This window comes from Geospiza fortis, unplaced genomic scaffold, assembly GCF_000277835.1.
Source record: "Geospiza fortis unplaced genomic scaffold, GeoFor_1.0 scaffold274, whole genome shotgun sequence".
NCBI lineage: Eukaryota > Metazoa > Chordata > Aves > Passeriformes > Thraupidae > Geospiza > Geospiza fortis.
Genome location: NW_005054485.1, coordinates 1205148 through 1218327, shown reverse-complemented (window position 1 = coordinate 1218327; position 13180 = coordinate 1205148). Strand labels below are relative to the sequence as shown.

General features: G+C 36.7%; 1 protein-coding gene across 1 annotated transcript in view; it reads left to right on the top strand.

Annotated features, from left to right (window-relative positions):
* GAK (cyclin G associated kinase) overlaps nucleotides 1-13180 on the top strand; it is a 69434-nt gene that overhangs the window by 34570 nt on the left and 21684 nt on the right. Inside the window, exons 13-20 of the mRNA XM_031063194.1 lie at nucleotides 1775-1897; nucleotides 3661-3794; nucleotides 4744-4938; nucleotides 5497-5614; nucleotides 7993-8072; nucleotides 8418-8611; nucleotides 10454-10612; nucleotides 11379-11684. Coding sequence (XP_030919054.1) covers nucleotides 1775-1897; nucleotides 3661-3794; nucleotides 4744-4938; nucleotides 5497-5614; nucleotides 7993-8072; nucleotides 8418-8611; nucleotides 10454-10612; nucleotides 11379-11684 — 1309 coding nt within the window. The remainder of the gene's footprint in view (nucleotides 1-1774; nucleotides 1898-3660; nucleotides 3795-4743; nucleotides 4939-5496; nucleotides 5615-7992; nucleotides 8073-8417; nucleotides 8612-10453; nucleotides 10613-11378; nucleotides 11685-13180) is intronic.

The window sequence follows — 13180 nt, the reverse complement described above, 5'->3', positions numbered from 1 at the left end:
GGGGGGGACAAGAGGTCCCGAAAGTGAGAGACTGTGCCCTTTGGGAACTGGGCAAAGCACCCTTAAAAAGGACAACCCTCAAAGCAGCTCTGGTCCATGTGCAGTGGTGAGAGCACTGGGCATGGAAGGAAGAGGTCACCATGGCCCTCTAAGAAGGACTCCTCTCCTCCTGACGGACTGAAATTGAGTATTTACAGGGTGATGGATGGAGACTTGAAATTTGGAAGATGTATTGGAAATGTGGTGGGGGGAGGAGGAAGTGCTTTTGTGGAGTTTTCATTTTCCAGGTGTGTGTGTGTGGTTTTTTTCCTTTTGTAGTTTAGTTAATAAACCTTTTTTTCTAAGCTAGAGGCCTGCTTTGCTTATTTCCTGGTCACATCTCACAGCAAACACCAGGGAAGTATATTTTCATGGGGCACTGGCATTGTGCCAGTGTCAAACCATGACACTATGTTATGGAATATTCCTTTGGTTATCTGGGGTCACTTGTCCTGGCTGTGTCCCCTCCCTCTTGTGCACCTCAAGCCTGCTTGTTGGTGAAGTGATGTGAGAGGCAGAAAAGACCTTAACTCTATCTAAACCATGGTAACCAATGAAAAAAAAATCCCTGTGTTATCAACACTAGGTTCCGTCACAAATACAAATTGGTTCCCTTGCAAAACACAGCCTCATTTAGTTACTATGGAGAAAATTGCTCCAGCTGAAACCAGCACACACTACTGTTGTAATATTTGAGTTATACTGAAGCCCACATTGAATCCTGTGGTGAACAGGGATATAAAGGACTTTTTGCCTTAGCTTTTCTTTGTTTACTGGCGACTTTGCATAAGCTTGCACTAACAAAGGAGTGTGCAATTTCAATCTCTTGCAAAGTGATGCTTTCTGAAATGGTCTTATTTTTAAATTAAAATACTAGAGTACAATGAAGAGACTTACACTGTTTATTTCAGTCTTTTTTCCTGTGCTTGGGACAAACAGAGTTTTTTGTGATAATCAGTTCAGGTAATTTATATCAGAATAACCCTTGAACTCTTTATTTAGATAGGAAGACATGTTGCTGATAGGAAAACTTGGTCTTCAATATCTGGCAATTGCAGTTGAGACTAAAATCAAATACAAAAACTTCATTTGTAAATTTGCTTTTCGATCCTTAATATATCTACTCTTTAGGTGTTTCAAGTGCCCCAAGAATCAAGCTTCATATCCTGTATCCTTACTGGACAATTGATTTTAAGGATATAGATTCTTAGCAGTGAAGCTGATGTTTTGTTAGTGTTTTGAAGCAGTAATTGTAAATGGAATATTAATGAACCATTCAAGCTCTTTGAACAAAAGACAAATATTAAAAGAAGCCTAATCTTTCTGTTGTTGGGGTTTTTTGGGTTTTTTGGTGGTGGTTTTTTTTTCTTGGTTTGGGTTTTTTGTTTTTGTTTTTTGGGGGGGTTTGTTTGTTTTTTTTTTTTGCTTAAATATATGTGCACAAATTAAGTTGAAAGCTGTTTTATTTTACTCCTTGCTCTAGGAATATTTCTGGTAGCAATCTGAGTTCTTTATACTTCTTCTGCAGCAGATTTGTAGACAGAACTGAAGTTTTATTGCACTTCTTCATGATGTTTACACTGTGTAACACTGCTTTTCTTGAGTGTCTCTCTTAATTTCAATATGAAGGTGGCATTCAAGTGTAAAATTGCCTTGTAGACGTTTGCATAACCTAGGTTGTGTATATGTGTCAATATTATACTGTTTCTCACATCTCTTGTCTCTCTCATTGCAGGTTTCTGAATGTGGCTGGCCAGCAAGACGAGCACCAAATCTTCAGAATCTCTATAGCATATGCAAGAACATGCATTTATGGCTGAAACAAGACCAGAAAAATGTTTGCATTGTGCATTGCCTTGTAAGAAATTGGTTTATGTCTGAGGTGCTTTATTCAATAGAGCTTTAAATTGTGAAGAAGGGCGCTGGTATCCATTCAGTCTGTGATTGTTACTGGCTTTCTTTACTGGATGCCCCAGGGTCAACTCCTTCCTGCTTTGTTTGTAGGGAAGTTACTTGCATCAATTTTCTCCTTAGGGAAATTGGTATGGTAATGTAGCCATTGCTTACTTGCATTTAGAGTGGAAGGCAGTATACTGGCAGTATTAAGGGAAAGTATCCTTTGGAAGAAAAAAAAAATCCACTCTACTCTTTCAGTATTTGCTCAATTTTTTGTTTTCTGTGTGATAGATGTGTGTACACTGCATATCTCATTACTGTCTATTTAGAATGTAATCTGTACCCCCAGAATTTCAGAAACTGACTGTAAGACTTCTGGTTTACCTGCTTTTGCTGGCAGCAGATTGCTCTGTAGATTTCGCTATTCTCCAAAGTATTATTAACTTTGATATAACCAAAAAAACCAATGAAACTGTCTGTAGAGCCACCTCATGTTAAACATGTAGGGGAGGAATGAATTTAAAGAATACTTCGCTCAGAATTTGAAAATTAGGTCACTCTTGCATTTGTTTAAGAGAATTGCATGCGAAATTTTGACACTCTTCTTTTGCTTCAGAGTAAAAAATGAGGTGTGGCTATGTGACAATACTTGCAATGCTGCTGGAAAGCATTCAAAACCTGTCTGATGATATGGTATAGCCATCAATAGGGAATATCACTATCAGAGTCAAAACCAGGATTTGTTAATCTGACAAACCATATTTGTGAGTTTTCTAGTGTTTTGAAAGTAAAAAACCAGTTGATGTCAGCTCTTGAAAGCCAGTATAATTTTCAGTGCTGCTGTGAATTTAAGCATCTAATTCTATATTAATGTGATACTACCTCGGTGTCACATGATTGCTGGTCAAGTAGGCAAGAAGAAGATGTGATGATTTAGCACCAGTTTCTGTAACATCTTACCCTTGAATTGTTTTGTTCAAGGTACTTAACTAATTTCTTTTCCTCACATGTGAGGCAAACTTGTATATACATGGCTTTGTGCCAGATGTGATGTGAAGTGTACACCAGAACTTTAAGAAATGAATTATAAAAATTCTGTTCCATGATACTAGCCAACAAACCTGGAGAAGGACTCTTCTGTCAGCCATTATCTCTTCCAAATCTTCTGCCTTTTATAATACAGGGATGTATCTGGGATATGTGTGTAGTGGGGATTCCTGCAGAAAGAAGCTAGTTTTAATCTCTTTCTCTTTGTTTCTTGGCAAGCTCTTAATAGTTTTAGACAGAAGTCGAAAGAGTTTAGTGTGGTTTAGTTCTTCTGAGCCTTTGTACTTTTCTTACAGCAGAAGTCTATGGCTATCAGTCAAAAATAGCAGTGTTCTGGGATTTCATATAGCAGCCAGGAAGCAAACCTAAAAAATGGGTATTAGTGACAGTAAGGTAAAGAATATAAACTGAAAATTTCAAATAGTGTTAAGCTAAAGTAGTCATTCGCATTTGAACAAGAAAGTAATATGTAGTATCTTTTGTATGGTGTGGAAGTTAAATGAAAACCTTTCACGCTCAGCTACAATCTTCAAATCAAATAATGGCACTAGACTTTGGACATCATGATGTTAAATAATTATAGGATATGGGATACATAATGGGATGTGCTTCAGTGACTTGGATAATGCTTTTTCCACTAGATTTACTAACGAAGCTACTTTTTTTTTTTTTTACTAGGATGGAAGAGCAGCATCTGCTGTTGTAGTCTGTTCTTTTCTGTGTTTTTGTCGTCTCTTTACTACTGCTGAAGCTGCTGTTTATATGTTCAGTATGAAACGCTGTCCACCTGGCATTTGGCCTTCTCATAAAAGGTAGTGTAAGGTCCTCTTGAAGCAAGTAGTTATTCAATTCTGAATATGGTATAGGATGTCTTTAGAAAGATAAATTATTTCAACAATGTCTCTGTTCAAACATCTGTTTCCAAGTACTTGTGAATTAAAGGGAGTTCTGAATTTTCTCAGCCTGCAAGTGCCCATCAGAAATAGGTCAAATATACCCTGTGGAGAAGAAGTGTTAGGACTGAAAATAAGGGTGTGCAGAGCTTTTGAATGCTTTCTTAATTATAAAATCCTCTTCCACATGTGTAAGACTTATGTTTCCTAGTTTATTCCTAGTTTATTATGTCAGAGCACTGCAAGCTTTGAGGGAATACCAGAAATTATTTTTGTGAATGCAGTAAAAATGCCTAATGTGTTTTTTTTTCCAGAGTGCATGCAGAGGTGACTTGCATATACTTTGACAAATGTTTTAAACTGTTTATTTGACTTAATTTGATAGATCTTATATCTGTAAAGTATGAATAACAAGTGACAGTGGTAGTAAGGGGGTTTCCTAAAAAAAGGATTAGATTTTGCAGTATTAATTCAGTATAAAGGACAGATTATGTTTTTGTACGCATTTACTTCATATATACTTAAGGGGTTCTTCACAAAATAATATATAATAATCAGGACAAATTTAAACCCTTTAGGAAGATTTGAGTGATCCATTGTGTGTAAGATACAAAATAAATAGTTCTCCTAGATTAGCATTTTAAGACCTTTTGAAATAGTGACTAGTTTATTTTACAAGTCATTATATGTAAAGCTACAGAACCTTTTTCAGATTTGAAAATCTGTTTGCTGGAGGTGGTGGTAAATGTTCCCACTGTTTCACTGTTAACAATGCTTAGTGACTGAGTAAGATGTAACTTGCTTATGTGTTCACCCATTTCTTAGAATTTTATGCTCTGACTAAATGAGTGCCATCTGGTTTTGGCAGATACATTGAGTACATGTGTGACATGATGGCTGAAGAACCCATTATTCCTCACAGCAAGCCTATCCTGGTCAGATCAATTGTCATGACTCCTGTTCCGCTTTTCAGTAAGCAGCGTAATGGCTGCAGGCCTTTTTGTGAAGTTTATGTGGGAGATGAGAGAGTAGCCACTACCTCCCAGGAATATGACAAAATGAAGTAAGTACAGATTATGACTTGCTCTGAAACAGCAAGTTATGTTTTTCTGGATTCTACCATTTTCGTGTTTCTAGATTCCTCTGTCCCCTTTTAGCTGGTCTCAAAAGGTGAATTGTGAATGTGGTTGTTACAGCAGCTGGTCTTGCAGAACTGTGGGGGTGATAGTAGGGTGGCATACTGGACACTGCGAGGCACTGTGCAAGACTCTCTTCTCACTCCATGTGATGTAAGACTGAGAACATTGATCCCTAATGTACTTGTGCTGAACATAACATCATGTCCCAGTCATGGAAACCATAAGGATCTCCCAGGCATGGCAGCTGCAAAGGTAACTGCTTATTAGCCCCTGTACACTTCTAGTGTCTGCACAATTGTAAATAGTACTAACACTGCTGGATGTGGGTGATCATAGACAAGAAAAATGAGAGAATACTGAAGTCCTTGTAGCTTTTCTGCTACTGAAGGCCTTGGAGAAAGCAGGCTAAATCTAAAGTAGTACACTATTTAATCTCTTTTTAAACTAAATTGAGTATGGTTATGGGTTTTTTTCTCCTTTAGGGAGTTTAAAATTGAAGATGGGAAAGCAGTAATCCCATTGGGTATAACAGTCCAAGGAGATGTTCTCATTGTGATCTATCATGCCAGGTCAACTCTAGGAGGACGACTACAAGCCAAGGTAATGATGAATTTAAGAGCCTGAATGGAAGATGCGGGTATTTTTTGGTTGCAGTTTTGTAACCTGCTAGTTATCTACTGAGTACTTTGCTTTATTTACTATTCTTTGTTCAGAGAAATATTTGAGGTTTTCATTCACTTTGAATTCAACCTTTTCAATCCTTCTGAGAATGTCTACTCCTAATGCTGTACATGTAGATGCTTTTGTAAGCGTTTCTGGAAAGTACTTCAGTACTGATAATTGTTATATTTGTAGGGAAGGTCTCTAGCCTTTTTTTTTTTTGAGGCAGCAATTATTATCTGTTAAGTTGCACAACAAACCAGAACTTTTTAATTCTGTGCACACAAACTGCAAACAAAGGAAAAATACTACTCAGCAGAAAAGTGAGATTCCAGAGATTGCCTGTACAAAACAGGCCAGAAAAATTAATGTGGTTTTATAGGCTATTTCTGAAGTCAGGTTCCATTTTTGTAGCTAATTTTCTTACTTGTCTTTGTTCTACTAGGGAGAATGCATATTTCCTTTTTTAATTCAACTATAGATGCAAATGTATTTTAAGATCACAAAAAACTTGTTAATGAAGCCTGTCTTCAAATTTTTTACAAGACAGTCATGATTTTTTTTTTCCAGATAAGTAACTCAATTAAACTTGGAAATCCATGTAAAAGATAAGGACAGATCGCACAAAGTTTAGAGCTTGGAGGTTTCTGGAAATTGATAAGACAGTTTTTCAGCCAGTTTCGGTACATGTGGGGACATACATGTGTATTACATAGTTAGTGTTTACTGAAATTGTTTTCCCCTTGTTTTTTTTTTTTTTTTTTCTGCTTTGTGAGTAGGAAGGTATCAAATCTTATGTTCAACAAGACCTTCCAGAATACCTTAAAACTAAAGTGAAATGATTATTAATGACTTTCACCGACTTAAAATCAGTGAAATGATTCCTTAATGCGCTTAATTCCTTAAGTACTGTATGGTTCAAGGTCATCAGGAGAAAGGTATAAAACTGACAAAATTTAGCCAAGGCTAGGTTATACTCCTTGTATCATCTCACTTTTATTCATTATAGAGTTTCTTTGATGTAGTTTCTCTGGCATTTATTCACTGATAGAAAAGACTAGAATTTTCTCAGCTGTCAGCTATAACACATGATGCATCAACAGTGTGTGTGATGATGTGGGTTTGGAGGTTTGATGGAACAATATTCAATATGTCCTTAGTTTTATGTGCTGTAAGTTGCCCCCTAAAGTTCTCTGCAGATCTCTTACAGAGATTAACCACCACATTTCAAGATTTCTCCTGTGTTTAGAGTTGGGCATTATGAATGTCTTCTACTTTCTCACAGCTAATTAGAGAGAGAGTTCAGTTTAACTTCTAGGAAAGTGATGGTAGGGATGGAAGAATCAGAGGAGCTCTCTCCCGTATGTCCATGTCTCTCTTGTACTAAGGAGCCCAGCGCTGGGCATCGCAATTACAGCTGAGGCTTCACAGGTGCTGAATAGAGGGGAAGAATCATTGCCCTTAATCTGTGGCAATGCTTTTTCTATTATTTGGTTTCTGTTTATGATGTTCATTTACAAGGAAAGCTTTCATAATTCAGTTTTGTTATATCATTTTCTGGAGTACTACTGCATGACTACCTTGTAAGGACTGGCAAGACTGTATCACAGGTGTTGTGACTAATGCCAGGAAACAAATACAGGCTGCATTGATCAGTGAGCTTTAATTTGGATTTGTGCAAGATCAGGGGCTACCTGAATATTCTATAGTAGCATTTTCTGGACATTCATATTCCCATCAGGCATGGGAAAGGAGTTTTTCTGTGAACAGTTGAGTGATTAAGATGAGTCAATGCACAAAAGCCATACAATTCTGTCTGGTATGAATGGCTGACTTGAAGTTGTACAAAAAAAATACCTCCTTGCATGTCCTTTTAAATGTGGTACATTTAAAATTGTTTTAAATCTATTCTTTTGTATGTGACGTACGTGTATTTCTTGTTTGGCATATTGTACAATGGATTTTTCTGAGCATATACTGTTCAGAACAGGAACAAGGGTCATACAGTTTTAGCCTCCAGAGCAGGATCTGGAAATACTTTAGACTTTGATAGTCTGTTTTGAGGTTAGTCATGAGACATACCTGACTAAAGGTCTTTTGGTTTGTTAGTGCTAGTAATAGATCTATTTATGTTCTATCTCAAATGCATTTAAATCTTTCAAGATAAGATATACTTGTAATTAAATGGAATTTTTTTTAGCAAAGCAGGTACTTCAGAATATTTTAATACTGATAATACTTTGCATTATGTTAAAGGCAGAACACTGTACATACTCTTCATGTGGATTTATACAGTTTCCTGTTTTTGTTTTCAACAGATGGCTTCAATGAAGATGTTTCAGATTCAGTTCCATACAGGCTTTGTGCCCCGAAATGCCACTACAGTGAAATTTGCCAAGTATGTTGACACCTTTTTTGTAGGAGACTGGAAGAAGTTGTCTTTGAAGCTACTTAACCTGCCAAACATCAATGTATACTGAGAGAGGAAATAATAGTCAGTTCAGGAAGTAGATTACTTTGATTGCAATAAGAGTCTTTTGTTTACTCACCTTAAGGAAACGAGATGTTTTGTTCATTATACAAACAATGTACAAAAATACCACTTGCTTAAAATGGGAAAAGTAAACAAATACAGCATTTTTAATGTCTTATATTAATTGCTGTGGAGTTTTGTTTTGGACTGCAGTAGATCTAATCCAGTTAGTCATCAGAATCAAGAAACTTCTTGTCTGTGTCTTTACAGATATGATCTGGATGCCTGTGACATACAAGAGAAATACCCTGATTTATTTCAAGTCAATCTGGAAGTAGAGGTGGAGCCCAGAGATAGGCCCAGCTGTGAACAGCCACCTTGGGATAACATGAATATAAAAGGACTGAATCCCAAGATCCTCTTCTCCACCCGAGAGGAACAGCAAGAAATTTTATCAAAATTTGGTAATGAATCCATTGAAAAACTAGAGAATGTGAGAAGGTTTTCAATGTACTTAGTGTTTGAAGCTTTTGTTTATTTTGTGATGTTCCATTAATTGAAAGAAATCGGAAAGGTTTTTTTTTTGTAAATATCAGTTAAAAATATGCATTGTATGGAGGAGCTTAAGTTATCCTCCAGTAATGAGGATTGTAATTATACCTCTCTTACTTCTACTGTGTTTACATGTGCTTGGTTTCATAGCTTAAAAAGCTATGAATAGACCATTTGCAGGAGGGACTTACAACAAATGGAATTGTAACAGTCAGTATTTGTAGGCACAATGTCTTGAACAGGATTTATATGGCTAAACTGGCACCAGTATCATTTCACTTAAAATTATGTGAGCATTCCTCACAAATAGTTTTAGGTAAGAATGTTTTTATCAACATTATTGTTATGCATAGCCATGTAATGTTGTAATTAATTTCCTGCATTTTCATAATATGTTCCAGCAGACACTCTTTTATTATCTGTATTTGTCTTTATCTGTAGATGCCTGCATTAGTCGCAGTTAATGCTGTTCAGTATCTTTCTTCTTCTCCTGGTATCAGTGACTAGCTTTGACATTTTCATTCAGGCTCTTAAGCCTTCTCTGTGTTTTGAGGATAAAGAAGCATGACGAAGATTACTGTGGTGATTTTAGTGATATATGAGATCTCAACCTGTGCTGTTAATATGGTACATCTCTAGTACATTTCTTTTCATGCAAGATAGTTGCTGCTGGCCTTTATTTCTTTTAAGCAGGATATGCGTTGTTTGTATTATGATTTAGGCCATTTTCTATTTAACTTAGTTTAATTCTACTGTGAACACAACTATCAGATCTCTAAAGCTAAGGTGTTTAGCTTCACATCATCGATGATGGGGCTCTGTAAAAGTTATGCTTATTTTCTTAAGTCGCTTCCATTTTCTGATTGATACAGGAAATGTAAGGATTTCAAATTACACTGTAAGTATTTCTTAAGATTGGTGGAAAGGGAATAGGACAAAAGTAAGTGCTGTGAACTGATTTAAAAAAGACCCTTGCCATTAAAATTGAATTTACTCTTTCATTAGTTATGATCTTTCATATATGTTTTCAGCATCTCTAAGCTACTACTGAGAATGTGGAAGGACAGTGAAAAAGTGCTCTCCCAGTTGTGTATTTAAATTTAGACAAATAGGTTTCTCCCAGCCGTCCATCCATTTTTTTCAAACAGTGTATGAGTATTAACTAATTTAGGAAGTCTTCTTCATTTATCTTGAAGAAACTTGGGTTTTTAGAGGTCATACAGCATTAGGTAACAGTGCAACTGAATATTACACAAGAATCACTTAATACCTGATTTCAGTAAAATAAGAAATATAAAAAGCAGTTAATAGCATCATACAGTGTACCACCCCTTTTTTACCCAGTCCATATTCTTCACTGGCTTTGCATATTCTGGGTTTTTCTACAGCTGCATTTGAGTTTTTCTGTCTCTTATTGAAGATACTGTTCATAGCTCTTGAGTGTTTTAGGGGATGGTTGGTACAAGTGAGGTGTTAATTACATTTTCCTACAAATGTGAATAGAATGCCTGAGTTTTACTCTATGATTCTGATTTAATGCCCTAGTTCAAAACCAGGTTTTACCAGTTTTAGCAGTTGAAAAGAAGTTAATGCTAATTTCAAAGATAGCAGGGGCAGGAATTTGCATTTGCAGAGCAATAGATTGGAGATAATTGTCTTCCTACAGCAGTCAGCTTGAAAGACAAGTATCAGCTGCCATGTGGAGGATTGAGAAATTTCTCTCTAAGGGCTCTGGCCTAAATTCTGTTTTATAGGGAAACCAGAGTTGCCTAGACAGCCAGGTTCAACTGCACAGTATGAAGCAGAGGCATCCCAGTTGGAGCAGTCTTCAGAAAGTGCACCTACTGATACAGAATCCCCACACAGCAGTAGTACTGATGCAAACAACTTCTTTCACTCTCTGGACTGGAAAGGTACAGGTTTTCCTCTAAAGTACTGTGTGGTTTATGTTTGTCTTGTATGCTTTCCAGTGAACGCCTAAGCCTTCTTAGGCAGCAAAAGTCTCTAATTCACTAACCACGAGGAAAAGCTATTTAAAGAGTGAGCTCTATAGAATAACAAGTGGTTATTCTCTTTCATTTGGATAAACACCAAGTAAAGGGGTTTGGGGTTGAGTATAACTTAAATGCTGAGCTAAATTTTTCTGTAAAAATCTTAACCTTAAAGATCTGCAAGGAAGCTTTTTACTCCCACAACTCCACTTTGGCTGAGGAACAGAGGAAATAAAGTAGATTAGCCAGTGGGGTCCAGATCAGTAAGTAGGACTAAGAAAATATAATTTTATAGCACACGTGTAACTCATTTTTCTGGTTGCTGCTTTGTTGTTAAAAATGTCAGCAACTCCTTATGCTTTTATTGAGTACAGCAGTTAGTGAGAAATCTTGTAAGCTCTAAGAGACATAGTGATCTGAGGTGAATGTCCAAGTCAATCTCTTTTTGAAAAAATTCGTAATGCCTATCTTTGCGGAGTGGCAAATATGGTAGTCAGCTGCTCCTTTGTCTGCTCTGTACAAAGAGGTAGCAGGCAGCATGTAGTTCCTTTTTCATCAGTTCTTATATGAGTTTTGGTTAGTTAGGAATTAACTTCATATGATGTCGCTGTGAAAGTTTCTCTTACCCTAGTCAAAAGAATAATGCTGGTTTTTTAAAGATGTTACTCTTTTTTTTTTTCTATTCAAGAAGGAAAAACTCCAGAAAGTGGAATAGAAGACAGTTCATCTAAAAACGATTGTGTTCAGCTGTCTGATGACAGGGATGGGAGTGATCCTTCAGATGAGGAGTTCCCAACATTTCCAGATGAAGGAAGTGCAGTTGATGAGAAAGACTCTACTCCAGAAGGAGAGTTGCTTTTTGAAGCCAGTTTTGAAGCTCCATCTGCACCGTTACAAAAATCTCTTCCTGAAGAGAATGTAGACTTGCTGGGTCTAGACTCTGATATTTCAGCAGAACAGAAACAACCTATCTCAGAAATAAACTCTTCATCAAGTAATGCTGACTTGTTGAACAATCTGTTTGTGAGCAGTGTGTCACAGGTTTCAAATGAGCCCACTGGAGATCTTCTTGGACAAGGAACAGATTTCTTTTTCAGCAGTCAGCGTCCAGCTGTGAGTTTAATATCAGCACTTGTCACCTGGGCAACACATGAAAACTGCTGCTTGCATTGTGCTTAGAAAATAAGTACTGTGTTTCAAGATGGTGAATGGTGAAGACATGTCAGTCTGTAGCAAGACTATGAATAGAACAGGTGTTACTTCTGCATGAAGGAGAGAAGTTCCTGTACATTACCCAGATACTCTGTTATGTTGCCAGTATCCTGTTAACTTTAAACTCTTGTAAATAGAAAAGTATCAAATTTTGCATTTCAAAGGAACTCAGTATCTTAAGGAATTCTTAGCTTTCCCATATGAATGTTGCATGCTAGATCCTTTTTCCTTGTTGAGGCATAGACTTGTCATAACTTGAACTTTATGTAAAGCAATGGCATTAGATGTACAGAACTATTCTGCTTAGGTCAAATGTCTGCGTGGGATTTTTAAGTGTTAATCACATAAGACTGCTGAGCAACTGGAAATCCTGTAGATTATTGTTCAAACCAGTAGGATAATGATACTGCTAAAAGATGTTTTTTTGCTGGTTTTACTGATGTTGTTGGCAAGTCAGTATACTTAAAGAGAATGTGATGTAGTGCTGTCTATTTGGTATTTAAGCAAGATGTTTTAGTTCAGAGATTCTGTTCCTCTTGAGTGATGAGTGGATACTCCTCTTGAGACATGAGTGGATACTCATCTCTTTGTCATGTTTTGGGAATAACAATTCTCTGCCTAAAGTTAATGGTAAGATTTCTGGGAATATTACTTGCATAAGCTGGGAAACCATTACAAGGTTTTGTTTGTTTGCGCAAAGATAATTCATAGGCACTAAAAGCTTTCATCTATAGACAACTAGAACTATTTTTCACAGAGCGTTTAGGTGGTTTAAGATGTTTTCTTATTTTGAGGCAATTCACTATTGAACTTTTTTACTGTGGTCAGGGAAGAGTAATTGTAATTTACCATTTTTACATAGGTACTATTCTGTCAAACGAAACCTTCATTACATTATCTTTCTTTAGCCATGTCTATTGCATGAAACATTTGATCAGTGGTCATGTGTATATCACATTCTTGTAGTCATTCTCATTCAGTGTGTTTCATTGAATTGTATTGAGATACTTGCAGAAGTGAGAATATTTGGCCCCTGTTGTATTTTGGCTTGCACAACAGACTTGAGGTTTTGTTTATGTGTGATGCTATAGTAAATTTGCTTGAAATGTTGTTGAGTCCTGTGCGGTGTGATAATTACTTGAGGATGTGCTGCGATATAACAGCAGGATTATTCCTTCTCTTCAGCTTCTGAGTGAATCTGGCAGGACTCCCTGGGCTCTTCAGGGGTTTTAACCCTAGAGGGCAGCAGAAACAGGAATATCTAAAGCCCTGATTCCT